Here is a 21,310-nt window from a genome sequence, read left to right as displayed (position 1 = left end):
AAATTAACGTTCCACTATGGAGGCGGAAATAAAGGACTCATTACATTAACAGAGAAGACTAATAAATAAAACTCAGGAGTAATTACCTTATTTACTCTCTTCTGAGAGTTAGTTACACTCCTCACTATCCTCATCATCACTGGAGCTGATGTTCAGTTTAATAACATATCTGTTATTTTGACACATTTTACAGCGTCTGCTTGAAGGGCCTGTATCTATTTTTCTCTCTATTTCTCTGCACTTTCCTTGCGTTTCTTCTCCATCTCTCTGACTATTTTGACAGATGCACACTGACACTGCATGCTCACTCAGAGCCCAAAGGGGGAGGTGTTTAAAGATGTAATTGGGCCAGCCCAGTGTCAATCAAGAAAAGAACCAATGGGCCTCTGATCTACGTGTTTCATGGGGTCTGTCAGAAAAAAAAACTAACCCAGCGCCGCCAATTAAGCAAAACAAAACAAAACGAATGGGCCGCCGATGTACGAGTTTTATGGGCCGTTAGGACAAAAAAAGAGCGATGTATCGGCCCAAACCTGGTCATCAGCCATTTCTTGAAAATGCTAACGATTCAGCAGGTCAGGTTGAGTTCGGCAGGTCATTCCTCAGCACAGGTAAAGGTCAGTGAAAATGATTTTATGTCTCTTTGGGATGATGCACCACAAGACACCGTTCACTTGCAGAACACAAGCTTCTGGAGACACATAGATCTGAAGAAGTGAGTTTAGGTATAGAAGAGCAAAGCCAGTGGTTGTTCTGTAGGAAAACATCAGTGCAGGTTTATGAGGAGAGGAGTGACGTGCGTCTCTTCGGCTCGATAAACACACTCTTGCTGCAGTATCTGGATCAGTTGCAGAGGTTTGACAGTGATGCTTGAACAAGAGAGAGCATTACAATAGTCCAGTCTGGATAGAACAAGAGCTTGGAGAAGGAGTTGTGTGACTCCGATAGGAAGGGCCTGAACCTCCTAATGTTGTATAAGGCAAATCTGCAGGACCGGTGGTTCTAGCAATGTGGTCTGTGAAGTTTAGCTGATCATCAATCAGAACTCTCAGGTTCCTGGCTGTCCTGGATGGAGTTATGGATGACGAACCTACAGCTGAATGGAGAAGTTGTTATGAAGTGGTGGGATGGCCAAGACCACAAACAGTTCTGTCTTTTCAGAGGCTGAGATGCTTTCATTGGATCATCTGGCTGGAATGAGAGGTAGAGTTGTGTCGTCAGTATAGCAGTGATGATATCAGATGAAAACAGTGATAACAGATGATAACAGTGATAACAAATGATAACAGTGACGGATAAACCATGTTTCTGAATGACAGATCCTAGTGATGTCATGTAGGTGGAGAAGAGAAGCGGTCCCAGCACTGAGCCCTGAGGCACTCCAGCAGCTAGATGATAACAGTGATGGGATAAACCATGTTTCTGAATGACAGATCCTAGTGTTGACATGTAGATGGAGAAGATAAGCGGTCCCAGCACTGAGCCCTGAGGCACTCCAGTAGCTAGATGATAACAGTGATGGGATAAACCATGTTTCTGAATGACTGACACTAGTGATGACATGTAGATGGAGAAGAGAAGCGGTCCCAGCACTGAGCCCTGAGGCACTCCAGTAGCTAGATGATAACAGTGACGGATAAACCATGTTTCTGAATGACAGATCCTAGTGATGTCATGTAGGTGGAGAAGAGAAGCGGTCCCAGCACTGAGCCCTGAGGCACTCCAGTAGCTAGATGATAACAGTGATGGGATAAACCATGTTTCTGAATGACAGATCCTAGTGTTGACATGTAGATGGAGAAGATAAGCGGTCCCAGCACTGAGCCCTGAGGCACTCCAGTAGCTAGATGATAACAGTGATGGGATAAACCATGTTTCTGAATGACTGACACTAGTGATGACATGTAGATGGAGAAGAGAAGCGGTCCCAGCACTGAGCCCTGAGGCACTCCAGTAGCTAGATGATAACAGTGATGGGATAAACCATGTTTCTGAATGACAGATCCTAGTGATGTCACGTAGATCCAGAAGAGAAGCGGTAGCACTGAGCCCTGAGGCACTCCAGTAGCTATATGATAACAGTGATGGGAAAAAACATGTTTCTGAATGACAGATCCTAGTGATGACCTGTAGGTGGAGAAGAGAAGCGGTCCCAGCACTGAGCCCTGAGGCACTCCTGTAGCTAGATGATAACAGTGATGGGAAAAACCATGTTTCTGAATGACAGATCCTAGTGATGTCATGTACATGGAGAAGAGAAGCGGTCCCAGCACTGAGCCCTGAGGCACTCCAGTAGCTAGATGATAACAGTGATGGGATAAACCATGTTTCTGAATATCAGATCCTAGTGATGTCATGTAGATGGAGAAAAGAAGCGGTCCCAGCACTGAGCCCTGAGGCACTCCAGTAGCTAGATGATAACAGTGATGGGAAAAACCATGTTTCTGAATGACAGATCCTAGTGATGTCATGTACATGGAGAAGAGAAGCGGTCCCAGCACTGAGCCCTGAGGCACTCCAGTAGCTAGATGAAAACAGTGATGGGAAAAAACATGTTTCTGAATGACAGATCCTAGTGTTGACATGTAGATGGAGAAGAGAGGCGGTCCCAGCACTGAGCCCTGAGGCATTCCAGTAGCTAGATGATAACAGTGATGGGAAAAACCATGTTTCTGAATGACAGATCCTAGTGATGTCATGTAGATGGAGAAAAGAAGCTGTCCCAGCACTGAGCCCTGAGGCACTCCAGTAGCTAGATGATAACAGTGATGGGAAAAACCATGTTTCTGAATGACAGATCCTAGTGATATCATGTACATGGAGAAGAGAAGCGGTCCCAGCACTGAGCCCTGAGGCACTCCAGTAGCTAGATGATAACAGTGATGGGAAAAACCATGTTTCTGAATGACAGATCCTAGTGTTGACATGTAGATGGAGAAGAGAAGCGGTCCCAGCACTGAGCCCTGAGGCACTCCAGTAGCTAGATGATAACAGTGATGGGATAAACCATGTTTCTGAATGACAGATCCTAGTGACAGATCAAAACTGTTTTAAAAACTTTTGATCTGACTCAGCATGTACATGGACCCACACACAATCGTGGACACACTTTAGATTTACTTATCAGTAAGGGTCTAAACATTTCATCGATTGTTATTAAGGATGTAGCACTGTCTGATCATTTCTGTATTTTCTTTGATATATTGATCTCTCCTGCCACTGAAGCCAGATCTGTGTCTGTCAAGAAGAGATGCTTAAATGAGAACACTAGTGTACTATTTATGAAGGCTATATCTTTAACACCAAGCATATCTGCTGACTCTGTTGATTTTCTCCTTGATTCTTTTAACTCAAAAGTTAAAGGTGTAATTGATGATATTGCTCCTGTGAAAGTCAGGAAGAAGAGTGGCAGACAAAAAGCACCTTGGAGAAACTCAACAGCAGTGCAAAATATGAAAAGACAATGCAGAAAAGCAGAGCGCATGTGGCGGAAGACAAAACTTGTAGTCCATTATAACATCTACAAAGACAGCCTTCATGCTTTCAATATGGAACTAGGCAAAGCTAGACAGACTTTCTTCTCAAATATTATAAACAGTAATTTAAACAACACACGCACTCTTTTTGCTACTGTAGAGAGACTGACAAACCCCCCAAGCCAGATTCCCAGTGAAATGCTCTCAGACAGCAAGTGCAGTGAGTTTGCTTCCTTCTTCTCTGACAAAATCAATAATATCAGAAAGGTGATCAGCACATCCTTGAGTTGCACTGAGGTCAGACAGATCAGACCACCTGAGAAAGTAGTTACTATGTCTGATTTCAAAGAAATTGATGGCAAAATTTTGGAAGAAACCGTACAGCACCTTAAAACATCAACCTGCGCTCTTGACACACTTCCCACATCTTTTTTCAAAAGTGTGTTAAACAGTTTAGAAGCAGATCTTCTAGAAGTGGTAAATGCTTCACTTCTCTCTGGGAGTTTTCCAAACTCCCTAAAAACTGCAGTTGTCAAGCCCCTCCTGAAAAAGAGCAACCTGGATAAGACCATATTATGCAACTATAGACCAATCTCAAATCTTCCTTTCATAGGCAAGATCATTGAAAAAGTTGTCTTCAATCAGCTGAACAAATTCTTATGCTCGAATGGATACTTTGACAATTTTCAATCTGGTTTCCGACCGCATCACAGCACAGAGACAGCGCTCATAAAGATAATAAACGATATTCGCTTAAATACTGACTCAGGCAAATTATCAGTGCTGGTACTACTCGACCTCAGTGCTGCATTTGACACTGTCGATCACAACATACTTCTGGACAGGCTGGAAAACTGGGTGGGGCTTTCTGGGATAGTCCTAAAATGGTTCAGGTCATACTTAGATGGGAGAGGTTATTATGTGAGTATAGGAGACCATAAGTCTGAGTGGACATCCATGACATGCGGAGTCCCTCAAGGCTCAATTCTTGCGCCACTCCTGTTCAACCTGTATATGCTCCCAATGAGCCAAATAATGAGAAATAACCAAATTGCTTACCACAGCTATGCAGACGACACACAGCTCTACTTAGCCCTATCGCCCAACGATTATAGCCCCATTGACTCCCTGTGCCAATGCATTGATGAAGTCAACAGTTGGATGTGTCAAAACTTTCTTCAGTTAAACAAAGACAAAACTGAAGTCATTGCGTTTGGAAACAAAGATGAAGTTCTCAAGGTGAACGCATACCTTCACTCTAGGGGTCAAACAACCAAAAATCAAGTCAGGAATCTTGGAGTGACACTAGAGTCAGACCTTAGTTTCAGTAGTCATGTCAAAGCAATAACTAAATCAGCATACTATCATCTGAAAAATATTGCAAGAATTAGATGCTTTGTTTCCAGACAAGACTTAGAGAAACTTGTGCATGCTTTCATCACCAGCAGGGTGGATTATTGTAATGGACTCCTCACTGGCCTTCCCAAAAAGACCATCAGACAGTTGCAGCTCATACAGAACGCTGCCGCCAGGATTCTGAGCAGAACCAGAAAATATGAACATATCACACCAGTCCTCAGGTCTTTACACTGGCTCCCAGTTAAACTTAGGATTGATTTTAAAGTATTATTACTGGTATATAAATCATTCAATGGCCTAGGACCTCAATACATTGCAGATATGCTCACTGAATATAAACCCAACAGATCACTCAGATCATTAGGATCATATCAGCTTGAAATACCAAGGGTTCACTCTAAGCATGGCGAGTCTGCTTTTAGCTATTATGCCAGCCGCAGCTGGAACCAGCTTCCAGAGGAGATCAGATGTGCTCCTACTGTAGTCACATTCAAATCCAGACTCAAAACACATCTGTTTAACTATGCATTTACTGAATGAGCACTGTGCCAATGTTCGTCCGACTGTTTGTACTGTATTTTATTTTTTATTTTTCTAAACTGTTTTAATTATTCTTATTTCTTTTTATTATTTTAATTTCTTCTATGTAAAGCACTTTGAATTGCCATTGTGTATGAAATGTGCTATATAAATAAACTTGCCTTGCCTTGCCTTGCCTTGCCTTGCCTAGTGATGTCATGTAGATAGAGAAGAGAAGCAGTCCCGGCACTGAGCCCTGAGGCACTCCAGTAGCTAGATGTTGGGTCTTAGACACCTCACTCCTCCACAGCACCCTGAAGGACTTACTGAGAGGTCACACCTGAACCATTGGATTGCTGTTCCTGAGATGCCCTTCATCATGAGGGTTGACAGAAGGATCTGATGATTAACTGTCAAACGCAGCAGATCCAGCAAGATGAGGACTGAGGATTTGGAAGCTGCTCTTGAGTCTCAGAGCTTCAGTAACCGAGAGCAGGGCTGTCTCATTTGAGTGGCGCTTCTGAAACCAGACTGGTTGTTGTCCAGCATGTTGTTCTGTGTAAGAAAGGCAGAGATTTTTTTGAAAATTACTCATTCTTGTGTTTTAGCAATTAATGGACGAAGGGATACCGGTCTGTAGTTTTCTAAGTGCTGGATTTAGAGTGGGTTTTTTAAGCAGTGGGATTATCAGAGCCTCTTAAATGCTGTGGGAAAGATACCAGTGTGAAGAGAGGTGTTGATATGAGTGAGTGAGTGCAATGCGAGTGCGATTGGAAAGGATGAGTTTGAAGACTTCTGCCTCTGAGAGAGGAGAGAAGGAGGGGAGAGTGTGTGTGTTTGCTGTTAGGATGTGTTTGTCAGTTTGTAGTGTGGAAAACTGGCTGATGATGGTGGTGGTTTTTAATTTATGAAGAATGTGGCAAAGTCATCATCTGTTAGGGTTGGTGAAGGAGGAGGAGGGTTAAGAAGAGATGAGGCGTGCAAAAGTCAGAAGAATTTTTAATTTTGTTGTGGTAGTACGTCATTTTAGTGGTAGAGACATTAGTATAGAGAAGAAGGAGAGGAGGAATTGATAAAGACAGATCAGTCCATCAGTCTATCTGTCCATCAATCCATCAGTCAATCAGTCAACCACTCCATCACTCCATCCAGTCATGCCACTGTTTTCTCCAGAGCTGCTTTACAGCTGTATCAAACTCATTTCATAATTGATGAACTTCACACAGTTATTAAACTGAACTGAATCAACACTGCACTGAATTAATCTGAAGAATCACAGCAGGATTGTTTGGGAAACCTGTTTGAATTCCATCATCATTATTATTTTTGTGATCCTGTTCGGTGCAGAAATCGTAGAGACCGTTAAATACCTCAGAGTGTTTTCTGTTCCTCCATCGTGACGTATCGGGGTAATTTCCATCACAAAGCAGAGTTATTGACTTTCATAGGGCCGCAGTGCTTTGATATGAACTCACTCTGGTTCCCGTGTGTGAATGTGGCCAGTGACCCACAGAACGGACACAACGGAGCCGCGTCACAGCATTCGTTTAGCCCCGTCTTTCTTCCTTCTCACTTTCGGCGCTCTTTCATTCTCCTCCGTGCCGTGATTTAAGGGTCTGAAAGGCTGGAGGAGGGGGTGCTGAACTGAAGCTGCTCAGACTCAGCAGATGGAGGGAGGTTAGTGCCGTGGGGTTTGTGAAGCTAGCGGGGTGGCGATAGGCTAATTTGAGCAGCATAAAGCCGGAGAGCTTTCAGATGCAGAGCAGAGGCTTTGATGAGCGCGGGATGAAAGCGACAGCTCTTTGTCCCACACATGAAGTATCCGCCCTCCTCTCTCAGACGAGCCCCGCAAACAATGAGGGACGGCCAGAGTGTCATCGGCATGGATGAAAAGAGCTCAAGTGTGTGTGTGAGTGTGTGTGTGTGTGTGTGTGTGTGTGCAGGTGTGTGTGTGAGAATGTGTGTGTGAGTGGGTGTGGGTGTGGGTGTGTATGAGTGTGTGTGTGTGTGTGTGTGTGTGTGTGTGTGTGTGTGTGTGTGTGTGTGTGTGTGTGTGTGTGTGTAAGAATGTGTGTGTATGTATGTGTGTGTGAGTGTGTGTGTGTGAGTGAGAGTGTGCACAATAATATGTGTGTATGTGTGTGAGTGTGTGTGTGAGAGCGTGTGAGTGTGTGTGAGTAAGTGTGTGTGTGTGTGTGTGTGTGTGTGTGTGTGTGTGTGTACAAGAATGTGTGTATGTATGAGAGTGAGTGTGTGTTTGCGTGTGTGTGTGTGTATGAGAGTGAGTGTGTGTGTATGTGAGAGTAAACACTGGGGAATTTCATGGTAACACAATAGTTGAGCTGCAGCAGCAGAAGCAACAAAAAGCGTCAGCTAGAACTAATTGAGAGAAACTCTCCGCTGAGCCTTTGATCTGTTGAGATTCACTCGCGCTTCAGAAGAGCCTCCATTCAGGAACATCAGGCAGAAACACTGCGCTTGTGTTGAGATCTTCTGTTCACGAGTCAGTCATCTAATAGTCTCACAGCTGAGTGTGTTAGTGCAGCGTTTTTGTGCTAATCAAATCACGTGTGTGTGTTGTTGTGATCTTATGGTAAGAAACCACATAGAACTCATTTCCATTTTCTGATCAAGTAAAAGTCTACACTGTAAAACTATTTCAATGTGTTCATTGCCGTTTCGTTGCAGATGTATCATTCATGAATATATCATAAAAGAGCATAAACAGAGTAAAGTTTAAAAACAATGACAAACTTTATAAAAGCGCCTCAGATCAGCCTGTACATTCATGCTGGTTTAAGATGGTCTCAGACCCACAATGCACCGGCGCTAAGTGACCGTTTAGACTAGTCTTATGGTTTACTAATCATTTTTTTTCTTTAAGGCTGGTTGTACATTATATAGACACTAAATGTGTATTTTAGTTCTTCTCACTCCACAACAAATCCTTTCAATTTAACAATATTCAGAACAGGAATGAAAAATAGTAAAAAACAAACATAAATTATAGTGGGATTCATTATAAACAGCATTTAGTCTAGAAAGAACATTTGGTGTAATTTAAATTCAAAAAGTAAGACTGAATGATGACAGAATGGTGATTTCTGGACGCACCGTCCCTTTAAAGGTGACACATCATGAAAATCTAACTTTTTCCTTGTGTAAGTGCTATAATCAGGTCCCCGGTGCTTTCTCTGCAAGCGTATCAAAAAATAAGCCGATCAGATTTCGCTCCATTTCTGACGTATGAAGAGGATCTTATTATAATATTACCGGCCCTTAATCTGCACATTTACACACATGGCACAACATTTGGTTTCGCAAGCGACAACAGAGACCAGTTCTAACGCAATGGCAGAATATCTAGAAAAGCCTGAAACTGTTCTGTGGTTGAGCACAGACGAGCACTGAACACTATTGACCAGAACGTGTCACCGCTGTCTTATAAAGACCTCAGGAACTGTGGACACTTGTGGAGAAGTTAAACATGATGATGAGATGATCAATGTAACTCCACAACAACTACAGAAATGTCTCTACTAACATTCAGAAACTCTTCCTGAGTCTCTCCGTAAGGCTGCACTCGCTACTGGTTATTCTGGGATTCTGGATGAGTGAGATTGGCCTGTTTTGTTATTGCCGGAGTATATGAAGCTTGTGTAAAGACTCTGCCCTCTTCTGAACGGAGGCGGAGCAGCAGTTAATTTGCATTTAAAGGGACACACAAAAACGGCACGTTTTTGCCCACACCCAAAAAGGGGCAAATTTGACAAGCTATAAAAAATGATCTGGGGAGAATTTTGAGATGAGATTTCACAGACACATTCTGGGGACACCATAGATTTATATTACATCTTGTGAAAAGCGGCATAATGTGTCACCTTTAAGAGCCAGTGTTGCGCATCGTGCCCCAGATGTGCAGAGTCATGGCTGTGTGTGTGTGTGTGTGTTTCAGCTGTGTGTGTGTGTGTGTTGCAGGTGATCTTCGCTCTGAACCAGACGCTGCTGCAGCAGGAGTGTCTTCGGGCCGGGAGTCTGCAGGTTCCCTACACCACAGAGGACCTGATCAAGCACTACAACTGTGGAGATCTGAACTCCATCATCTTCAACCACGACTCCTCGCAGGTGACGCTCTTCATCATGCTAGTGCACTGGAATCAGCTGTAGTGCACTGGAATCAGCTTGAGGGAACTGGAATCAGCTGTAGTGCACTGGAATCAGCTTGAGGGAACTGGAATAAGCTGTAGTGCACTGGAATCAGCTGTAGTGCCCTGGAATCAGATGCTAGTGCACTGGAATCAGCTCTAGTGAACTGGAATTAGCTGTAGTGAACTGGAATCAGCTGTAGTGCACTGGAATCATCCACTAGTCCACTGGAATCAGCTATAGTGCTCTGGAATCAGCCGCTAGTGCACTGGAATCAGCTGTAGTGAACTGGAATCAGTTGTAGTGCACTGGAATCAGCTCTAGTGAACTGGAATCAGCTGTAGTGCACTGGAATCATCCACTAGTCCACTGGAATCAGCTATAGTGCTCTGGAATCAGCCGCTAGTGCACTGGAATCAGCTGTAGTGAACTGGCATCAGCTGTAGTGCACTGGAATTAGCCACTAGTGCACTGGAATTAGCCACTAGTGCACTGGAATCAGCTGTAGTGCTCTGGAATCAGCCGCTAGTGCACTGAAATCAGCTGTAGTGAACTGGAATCAGCTGTAGTGCACTGGACTCAGCTGTAGTGCACTGGAATTAGCCGCTAGTGCCCTGTTATCAGCTATAGTGCACTGGAATCAGCTGCTAGTGCACTGGAATCAGCTCTAATGCACTGGAATCAGCTGTAGTGCACTGGAATCAGCTGTAGTGCACTTGAATCAGCTCTAATGCACTGGAATCAGCTATAGTGCACTGTAATCAGCTTGAGAGAACTGGAATCAGCTTTAGTGCACTGGAATCAGCTTTAGTGAACTGGAATCAGCTATAGTGCCGTGGAATCAGCTATAGTGCACTGGAATCAGCTGTAGTGAACTGGAATCAGCTGTAGTGCAGTGGAATTAGCTGTAGTGCACTGGAATCAGCCGCTAGTGCCCTGGAATCAGCTATAGTGCACTGGAACAGCTGTAGTGAACTGGAATCAGCCAATAATGCCCTGGAATCAGCTGCTAGTGCACTGGAATCAGCCACTAGTGCACTGGAATCAGTTGTAATGAACTGGAATCAGCTATTGTGCACTGGAATCAGCTCTACTTCACTGGAATTAGTTGTAGTGAACTGGAATCAGCCACTAGTGCACTAGAATCAGCTACAGTGAACTGGAATTAGATCTAGTGAACTGAAATCAGCCACTAGTGCACTGGAGTCAGCTGTAGTGAACTGGAAATCAGCTGTAGTGCACTGGAATCAGCTGTAGTGAACTGGAATCAGCTGTAGTGTACTGGAATCAGTTGTAGTGAACTGGAATCGGCTATAGTGCACTGGAATCAGCTGTAGTGAACTGGAATCAGCTGTAGTGCACTGGACTCAGCTGTAGTGAACTGGAATCAGCTGTAGTGCACTGGACTCAGCTGTAGTGCACTGGAATCAGCTGTAGTGAACTGGAATCAGCTGTAGTGCACTGGACTCAGCTGTAGTGAACTGGAATCGGCTATAGTGCACTGGAATCAGCTGTAGTGAACTGGAATCAGCTGTAGTGCACTGGACTCAGCTGTAGTGCACTGGAATCAGCTCTAGTGAACTGGAATCAGCTGTACTGCACTGGAATTAGTTGTAGTGAACTAGAATCGGCTATAGTGCACTGGAATCGCTAATGCTGTGACCAATCACTGTGTGTGTGAGTGTGTAAATATCTAAACATCCTTAAACAGGATTGATGTTGTTTTCAGATGAGAAGGAATCTTGATTAAACTGTTTTGAATCTTTCTCTGTATAATCAGGTGCCGAACTTCAGGAACGTGTCTCTCCCGGCGAGTGATCAGGAGACGGCGCAGGAGATCGACAGATACTTCCGTCAGGAGCTGATCTACAAGCGTAACGAGAGGATGGGGAGAAGGGTTAAAGCACTGCTCCAGGAACAGCCCGACAGGAGCTTCTTCTTCGCTTTCGGAGCAGGTCAGGTTCCCTCGGGAAGATTCCCAGATCCTTCTTCTTGTCATATGCACTTTCTCTCTCGGGTTTGTAGGGTTAGTAATGTAATGAAATGTTTCCAGCTCAGGTACGAGACTCTCTGATGCGGATCCTCTCTGACCTCGGGATGTGAATATCCGTCAGCGTTCACCAGCTTGCCTCTTGCGGCTCAAACACAAACACTGCTTCTAATAATACAAAAATAATGTCTTTCCTGTTGCTCAAACAGTAGAGGCTTGCAACACCAAGGTCATGGGTTCGATTCCCAGGGAAAGCAAGAACTGATATGACTGTAAATGTGTAGCTTGAAATGCAATGTAAGTCGCTTTGGATAAAAGCGCCTGCCAAATGCGTAAGTGTAATCGTGTGCTCATGCCGTGAGATTAAATGAGATTATGCTCTTTCTAGGAACGAATCGTGACTTTTTAAAGCCCTGAGAAATGGATTTTTCCTCAGAAGAGAAGTTTGTAGCTGTGATTATTCCGCCGTCCATCAGAATAAACCCTCTGTGGTTCAGCGTGAGGTCATGTGTAGATCAGCGGCGTTACATCAACTGAAGGGGAAATCTGATTAAAGCTACTTAGAACAAATGACTCAAATTCTTTTCATTCGAGTAGTGACCGCAGGATCTTTACAGGCCAGAATGATGGTTCTGCTGGTTTAGAGAAGCTGGACTATTCGACTTATAGAATCACATGCAATCATATTCTGCTTCATTTAACTCCCGATTGGGAAACGGGAGGAGACGTGATTTCTCAAGCGCTCTGATGACTCTGTCCTGGTGTGTTTCAGACTGGAGGAAAACGCTTTGACTGTGAACTTCCCTCGGCTGTGTTTCTGCTCCACTCCAGCGCTGCATTATGAACCCTAACGCTTTATTTTAGTAGTGCTGTTTGCTATGGCTATATAATATTGTTTAATTATTGTATACTTTTTTCAAAGCAGTTTTATATATAAGCTAGTTTATAATACCAGTAACACTTTACAATAACAGGACATGCATAATCATGTACTAATAACTAAATTTCATAATGAAGTTCATATTTTCTCTAATCATGAGTTCATGTTGAAGTAACTATTCATTCAGGTATTAGTACATGATTATTCATGTATCCTTATTGTAAAGTGTTTCCATAATACCTTCATGCCTTCTAGAACTGGAGTGTGTGTGTGTGTGTGTGTCGGGGTGCAGGGGTTGAAGCAGATGGTCACAGTCTGCTGAGTGTGTGTGTCTACAGGAAGTGAGTGAGTGAAAGCAGAGATGCGTGTGTGTTTGTGTGTGTGTGTGTGTGTGTGTGTGTGTGTGTGTGTGTGTGTGAGTGAGTGAGTGAAAGCAGAGATGACTGCAGCTCTACACACACTAACAAGGGCTGTATTTCATGCTGTTCTTCACTAGACGCCATCAGAGAGGAGTGTGTAAGTGATCCTGATTCAGTCCTCGACTCGTTCTCCTGGTTCTGGGGGCCGAAGACTCATGCGAGACTAAGAGCAGATTCACTAACAGCTTCTCCAGCGCAAACACTCTTTTGGTGTTAAAAAAAACTACTGTCAGGATTTACTAAAGACACTCATGTAAATCTAGCGCTGAAAAGGCGAGGACAGGGTTATTTCTGCGGCTGATCTTATTGCATATGCATTTAGGAGTTTCCCTTTCAGACGCAGTATTTATGGGAGGACAGGATTTATATTAATCATGCAAGGTGATTTATTAAGGTTTGTGCCATTATTTAGCGCCCAAAAAAAGCATGTTTTTAAACCATACACTACTTTGCGCTGCTGTTGTTAGATTGTGTTGGTCATTATGGGAATGATCCGATCGTAACACACACAGGATGATCTGGATCTGAATCTGAATCTGAATTCAGTTCAATGATACTCAGCACCACCAAAACAATCATTGATTTCGACTAATTATGTCTGGTTATTTTCTGATATCTGCAATAGATTCTCAACCAATTAGACATAAAACTGAAAAATTAATATATAAACCATAATGAACAAACAGAATTAAAAACACGTGGGGAAGCTCTTCACGACAACCTGCCGAAATAAAAGCTCAGTTTAACTTGAAGAAATTATGACAGAAATATATTACTATAATAATTATAATATGGTTTACAACATAATTTAAGTTATATCACACAATTTTTCATCAATGTTTTAATTAAAATAGTAAACCTTTGTTGTGCAGCTCTTTGTTTGCCAAGAAATTTATGGAATTGTTATTACATAAAAAACATTTTTTTAAATTGCTAAAGTTTTTAATTTGACTTCCACCATTTCAGATAATAATTTGCATAACCCTAATTCATTAAACGCAAAATCCTGAAAAATGAACAGACAAAACCAATTTAAAATAAATAAAAGAAAAAAAGAAAAAAATTCATAGGGTACCATTATTGTTACCATTTTAAAAATCACTACATTATTAAAGTTTTATGAATTTAATTGATTAGACATTGTCACAAACCGCTCCGAGACACGAAGGTTGAGATCCAAATGCAGCTTTATTAAGGGGCAATCCAGACACGTAATCCAATAAACAGGCAAAGGGTCAAAACACAGGTAGACAGTCCAAACAAACAAAACAAAACAAAACAAGATAGGCAGGGGTCAGAGGCAAGAGAGTAATCCAAGGAACAGGCAAGAAATCCGAAAACCAATAAACAAGAAAACCAGGAAAACGCTCAGAGTTGCAGTGTGACACTAAACAAGACTTCGCGGTGAGTGACTGAATAAACATGGTATAAATAGACTGAGACTAACAGGATGATGTGACACAGGTGAATGCAATCAGTGAATGAGGTACAGGTGAATGTGATCAGTGATGAGTCCGAGCAGTGAGTTATGGGAAATGTAGTTTGTGAGTGATAATAGTCTTATGTGGAGTGCCCTCTGGTGGCTCTCAAGGGCACTCCAGCTAGTGACCGTTACATAGCCCCCCCTTTAAGGAGCGGATTCCAGACGCTCCTAAAACTGTCCAGGAGGGAGGTGGAGCGGAGGCGGACCCGGGGGCGGGAAGGCCAGGCCCGTGCAGCGGAAGAGGACCTGAAGACTCCGGCAGGGCGGAAGGCCAGGGCGGAGCAGGCTGTGCAGGCGACCAGGGCGGAGCAGGCTGTGCAGGCGACCAGGGCGGAGCAGGCTGTGCAGGCGACCAGGGCGGAGCAGGCTGTGCAGGCGACCAGGGCGGAGCAGGCTGTGCAGGCGACCAGGGCGGAGCAGGCTGTGCAGGCGGCCCTTCAGGCGGCCAGGGCGGAGACGACCCTTCAGGCGGCCAGGGCGGAGACGACCCTTCAGGCGGCCAGGGCACAGGAACAGACACCGGCTCAGGAACAGGAACAGACACAGGGACAGGAACAGACACCGGGTCAAGGACAGGAACAGACACCGGCTCAGGTACAGGAACAGACACCGGCTCAGGAACAGACAGCGTGACAGCGGCCATCTCTGTTGAAGGCTCAGGTTCAGGCATGTCAGTGGCTATCTCTGCAGAGGGCTCAGTCGACGTGGCAGCGGCCATTTTGTCCAGAGACACTGGCTCGGTGGCGGCCATCTTGTCTGGAGACACTGGTTTGGCGGCGGCCATCTTGTCCGGAGACACTGGTTCAGCATACGTGACTTGAACAGACACTGGATCGGTGGAGGCCATCTTGTCCGGAGACACTGGCTCGGCGGCGGCCATCTTGTCCGGAGACACTGGCTCGGCGGTGGCCATCTTGTCCGGAGACACTGGCGTGGATTCGGCCATCTTGTCCGAAGACACAGGCGTGGAGTTGGCCATCTTGTCCGAAAACACAGGCGTGGAGTCGGCCATCTTGTCCGAAGACACAGGCGTGGATTCGGCCATCTTGTCCGAAGACACAGGCGTAGAAAGAGGAAGAGGAACAGATTCAGTCTCGGCGGGACGAGACTCTTGACGGGCGGACGTGACGTGAAGCTCAGTCTCTGGATCGGCTGACGTGACGTGAAGCTCAGTCTCTGGATCGGCAGAAGTGACGTGAAGCTCAGTCTCTGGATCGGCAGAAGTGACGTGAAGCTCAGTCTCTGGATCGGCAGAAGTGACGTGAAGCTCAGTCTCTGGATCGGCAGAAGTGACGTGAAGCTCAGTCTCAGGACCGGCAGAAGTGACGTGAAGCTCAGTCTCTGGATCAGGATCAGCACGCTCTGAGCTTGACGGGACCAGTGGCGGCAAGGGCTTTGAGTTGGGTAGGACCAGTGGCGAAGAGGACTCTGAACTGGACGGAACCAGCGGCAAAGAGGGCTCTGAGCTGGGCAGGACCAGCGGCGAAGAGGGCTTTGAACTGGACAGGACCAGCGATGAAGAGGGCTCTGTGCTGGACGGGACCAGCGGTGAAGGCTCTGTGCTGGACGGGACCAGCGGTGAAGAGAGCTCCGTGCTGGACGGGACCAGCGGTGAAGAGGGCTCTGGATCGGTGGGCATGTCGCTTGCTGTCTCAGGGGCGGCGGGCACGACGCATACTGCCTTGGCCTCAGCAGATTTGGCGTGAAGTGCGGGCTCGGCTGGACTGGTGTGAAGTGCAGGCTCTGGCTCTGGCTCGGCAGGACTGACGTGGAGCGCAGGCTCGGCAGGACTGACGTGGAGCGCAGGCTCGGCAGGGCTGACGTGGAGCGCAGGCTCGGCAGGGCTGACGTGGAGCGCAGGCTCGGCAGGGCTGACGTGGAGCGCAGGCTCGGCAGGGCTGACGTGGAGCGCAGGCTCGGCAGGGCTGACGTGGAGCGCAGGCTCGGCAGGGCTGACGTGGAGCGCAGGCTCGGCAGGGCTGACGTGGAGCGCAGGCTCGGCAGACGCCGGACTCACAGAAAAAGTTGAGCCACTCAATTGCAGGGCCAAATTAATATACTGTCCAAGAGTCCCATGAGGATTGTGCAGAGGCATGCTTGAACAGAGCGGCTCAGATAATCCTCCCCGAAAAAATATCATTAAACATACCTCTTCCATGTAGGTCAGGTGAGCCAGCTCCAAAAAGTCAATCACATAATCCTCAATGGGTTGATCTCCTTGACGGAGACGCATAAGCTTGACTGCTGGATGCATGATGGCGATCGCTGCTGGATCTTGGTGCGGCGAAGTCTTCTGTCACGAACCGCTCCGAGACACGAAGGTTGAGATCCAAATGCAGCTTTATTAAGGGGCAATCCAGACACGTAATCCAATAAACAGGCAAAGGGTCAAAACACAGGTAGACAGTCCAAACAAACAAAACAAGACAGGCAGGGGTCAGAGGCAAGAGAGTAATCCAAGGAACAGGCAAGAGAGTAATCCAAGGAACAGGCAAGAAATCCGAAAACCAATAAACAAGAAAACCAGGAAAACGCTCAGAGTTGCAGTGTGACACTAAACAAGACTTCGCGGTGAGTGACTGAATAAACATGGTATAAATAGACTGAGACTAACAGGATGATGTGACACAGGTGAATGCAATCATTGAATGAGGTACAGGTGAATGTGATCAGTGATGATGAGTCCGAGCAGTGAGTTATGGGAAATGTAGTTTGTGAGTGATAATAGTCTTATGTGGAGTGCCCTCTGGTGGCTCTCAAGGGCACTCCAGCTAGTGACCGTTACAGACATACTTTTTGATTATTAAAATTTAATTAAACCATTTAAAATCCAGAAAAAATTAAATGGAAAACATGGAATTTGAGAAAAACAAATGAAATTTTGGAAAAACAAGAACTGATTTCACACTTTTGATTATTCAGCCGATATATTAAATTAATTCACTTCTCATCATTAAAGGAAGAGATTAGGAGGAACGAGCTGCTGTTTATTACTGATGGAATGATTGCGGAAATCTGATGCACAACATCTGGAGATGATCAGAAACTGAACTCCGCTCCTCCATCATTATCTTCCCAATAAAGCGATGTGTATGTGTCACTGAAACATGCGCTTCTCAGCAGGAGGAAGAGAGATTGAGTTGCCCAGAAACCACGCATTTAAATATCTGTGGCAGGAGACTCTGGGACTGTGGTAGTTAAACTCTGAGTTTACATTTTTTGCTCTCTGCTTTTCACACACAATTAAGTTTCCCTTTGTAAATGAACTCATGAGACGTGCTGAGAAGGTCGGTTTGTGTTTGAGCTTCTGTAAACTCTGATTTGGGAAAGTCTGATGTGTTTGTTGAGTTCTTTCACAGATCTACTCAGAAACTGGTGTGTTTTAGTCTTAAATATTTATATTAGTGAGCAGATCTTCAGTAACACCAGAGGAGCTTTAAAGGGGTAGTGTAATGCTCTTTTCACAAGATGTAAAATAAGTCTCTGATGTCTCCAGAGTGTGTGTGTGAAGTTTTAGCTCAAAATATCCCACAGATATTTTTATATAGCGTGTTAAAATTGTAAATTTTTAAGGGTGAGCAAAAACGCAGTTTTTGTGTCTGTCCCTTTAAATGCAAATGAACTACTGCTCCTGGCGCAGAGGGCGGAGCTTCTAGAGCTTGTGTGTGTGTGTGTGTGTGTGTGAGAATGTACATCATCCCTTACTATAAAAAGTGAAACATAATCATCCACCCCTAAAGCGTTTGATGTCTGATGAACAAGTGAATGATCCTCAGGTTCTGTGTTTCACGAGTTGTGTGTTGCTGTGTGAATGACTGAAGCTGTTCACGAGCAAGTGAAGAAACACGGTCTGCAAACACTCAGAGACGCTGTGATGTGATTCAGTCCATGTTCAGCTCAGCTCAATCAGGATAATTATGAGGAAAATCACTGAATGTCACGTCAGATGCGGCTGAATAAAGGAATAAAGACTGAGACTGAAGTTCACAGTTATTTCTATAGCGCTTTTCACAACACACATCGTTTCAAAGCAGCTTTACAGAAAATGCATGAGTCCACATTACAGTTTACAGTGATCTGTTATCAGAGGAAACCAAGTTATGTATTTCAGAAATAAACATATACAAAATCACAGTTAGCTAAAAATGTATTATTTTAAAGAATGTAATAATTTGATGCAGAAACAATGAACTCACTGAAGTAATGAATATTTGTTTGTTAACAAACCAGTTAAGTAAGACGAAGACCTCACACTGTAAACGCTTCAGAGTTCTGTAGCGGGACGAACAAAAGCCCTAAAACCCTACCATCTGGCGTAACTGGAGAATGTGCTCACGCGACCTTTGACCTCTGACCCCACGCGACCCTGAGCAGCAGCTCATGCACCTGGAACACGGTTTTATGTTTTTGCCTGCAGACAAACTGTCCAGAAGAGCCTGTGAATGAGAAAGTGCTGTTTATTAGCGGATGAATGGAGACGACAGTCTGTAATCCCAGAATTCTCTGCTCCTCACGACTAATGGATCTTTATGGCATGAGATTTATGGCATTTATTTAAAAATCAGTGATCAGAATCAGCCTGGTCATCTTGAATGAGAATAAGTTCCTCTTGCAGCATCTCTTCTCTTCTCTGATGATGTGGGCAGGGCTATAACCTTTCACTCACATGAGATCAGCCAATAGCAAACCACAATCATCCAATCAATCCCCACAGACACAATCAAGCCCCGCCCACATTTCTTCTTGCTGTTTCACTTGGATGTACGTTAAGCTTGTTTAGGGATATATGATAACAGTGTTTTATAATGGTGGTACGATGTCTTTATTCACATCTTTGATGGCATTGCAGTGTCGGCTGTGCTGTCAGTCACTGCATGATGATGCTGATCTACATGTGATTTAAACACAGTCTTGACACGCAACCCTCCGTACATCTGAACATCAGTGCAAATGTTTGTTTTCACACTGAACTCGTTCCCGCTTCATCTCTCCGAGCGATCAGCTCTGCTTTAGTTGGCAGCGCGAGAGACGCAGTGTGTGTGCCAAAGATACGCGATCCCGCGGGACTCGAACAGAGCCGTGCCACCACGCACACACACACACACACACACACACACACACACACACTCTCTCACACTCACTCACACACACACTCACACACACCTCGCTGTAAATCCAGCACTTTAATGAATAGCTGTAAATTATCTCACCATCTCAGCGTTTCACATCTCAACGTTTCACATCTCAGAGTTTCACATCTCAGCGTTTCACATCTCAACGTTTCACATCTCAGCGTTTCACATCTCAGCGTTTCACATCTCAGAGTTTCACATCTCAGAGTTTCGTAACTCAGCGTTTCACATCTCAGCGTTTCACATCTCAGCGTTTCATATCTCAGAGTTTCGTAACTCAGCGTTTCACATCTCAGCGTTTCACATCTCAGCGTTTCACATCTCAGAGTTTCACATCTCAGAGTTTCACATCTCAGCGTTTCACATCTCAGCGTTTCCATCTCAGCGTTTCACATCTCAGCGTTTCACATCTCAGCGTTTCACATCTCAGCGTTTCACATCTCAACGTTTCACATCTCAGCGTTTGCTCAGCGTTTCACATCTCAGCGTTTCACATCTCAACGTTTCACATCTCAGAGTTTCACATCTCAGCGTTTCACATCTCAGCGTTTCACATCTCAGCGTTTCACATCTCAGCGTTTCACATCTCAACGTTTCACATCTCAGAGTTTCACATCTCAGCGTTTCACATCTCAGCGTTTCACATCTCAGCGTTTCACATCTCAGAGTTTCACATCTCAGCGTTTCACATCTCAACGTTTCACATCTCAGCGTTTGCTCAGCGTTTCACATCTCAGCGTTTCACATCTCAACGTTTCACATCTCAGAGTTTCACATCTCAGCGTTTCACATCTCAGCGTTTCACATCTCAGCGTTTCACATCTCAGCGTTTCACATCTCAACGTTTCACATCTCAACGTTTCACATCTCAGAGTTTCACATCTCAGCGTTTCACATCTCAGCGTTTCACATCTCAGCGTTTCACATCTCAGAGTTTCACATCTCAGCGTTTCACATCTCAGCGTTTCACATCTCAGCGTTTCACATCTCAACGTTTCACATCTCAACGTTTCACATCTCAGAGTTTCACATCTCAGCGTTTCACATCTCAGAGTTTCACATCTCAGTGTTTCACATCTCAGCGTTTCACATCTCAGCGTTTCGTAACTCAGCGTTTCACATCTCAGCGTTTCGTAACTCAGCGTTTCACATCTCAGCGTTTCTCATCTCAGCGTTTCACATCTCAGCGTTTCGTAACTCAGCGTTTCACATCTCAGCGTTTCGTAACTCAGCGTTTCACATCTCAGCGTTTCACATCTCAGCGTTTCGTAACTCAGCATTTCACATCTCAACGTTTCTTAACTCAGCATTTCACATCTCAACGTTTCACATCTCAGCGTTTCACATCTCAGCGTTTCGTAACTCAGCATTTCACATCTCAGCGTTTCGTAACTCAGCATTTCACATCTCAGCGTTTCACATCTCAGAGTTTCACATCTCAGCGTTTCACATCTCAACGTTTCACATCTCAGCGTTTGCTCAGCGTTTCACATCTCAGCGTTTCACATCTCAACGTTTCACATCTCAGAGTTTCACATCTCAGCGTTTCACATCTCAGCGTTTCACATCTCAGAGTTTCACATCTCAGCGTTTCACATCTCAACGTTTCACATCTCAGAGTTTCGTAACTCACCGTTTCACATCTCAGCGTTTCACATCTCAACGTTTCACATCTCAGCGTTTCACATCTCAGCGTTTCGTAACTCAGCGTTTCACAACTCAGCGTTTCACATCTCAGTTTCGTAACTCAGCGTTTCACATCTCAACGTTTCTCATCTCAGCGTTTCACATCTCAGCGTTTCACATCTCAGCGTTTCGTAACTCAGCGTTTCACATCTCAGCGTTTCGTAACTCAGCGTTTCACATCTCAGCGTTTCTCATCTCAGCGTTTCACATCTCAGCGTTT

At 44.8% G+C, this 21,310-nt stretch overlaps 1 protein-coding gene across 1 annotated transcript in view; it reads left to right on the top strand.

Annotated features, from left to right (window-relative positions):
- Positions 1-11,609, top strand: part of LOC309491481 (metalloprotease TIKI1-like) — a gene marked incomplete at its 5' end in the record, with an annotated part of 28,725 nt that extends 17,116 nt beyond the window's left edge. The window contains 3 exons of the mRNA XM_082190537.1: positions 9,333-9,479; positions 11,281-11,455; positions 11,554-11,609. Of these exons, the coding sequence (XP_082046663.1) occupies positions 9,333-9,479; positions 11,281-11,455; positions 11,554-11,603 (372 nt within the window). The 3' untranslated portion in view covers positions 11,604-11,609. The remainder of the gene's footprint in view (positions 1-9,332; positions 9,480-11,280; positions 11,456-11,553) is intronic.
- Positions 11,610-21,310: the final 9,701 nt, after the last annotated feature.

This window comes from Leuciscus leuciscus, assembly GCF_965113295.1.
Source record: "Leuciscus leuciscus genome assembly, contig: HAP1_SCAFFOLD_276, whole genome shotgun sequence".
Classification (NCBI taxonomy): domain Eukaryota; kingdom Metazoa; phylum Chordata; class Actinopteri; order Cypriniformes; family Leuciscidae; genus Leuciscus; species Leuciscus leuciscus.
The sequence above is the reverse complement of the archived record's forward strand: the minus strand, read 5'-3'. Positions and strand labels throughout refer to the sequence as shown.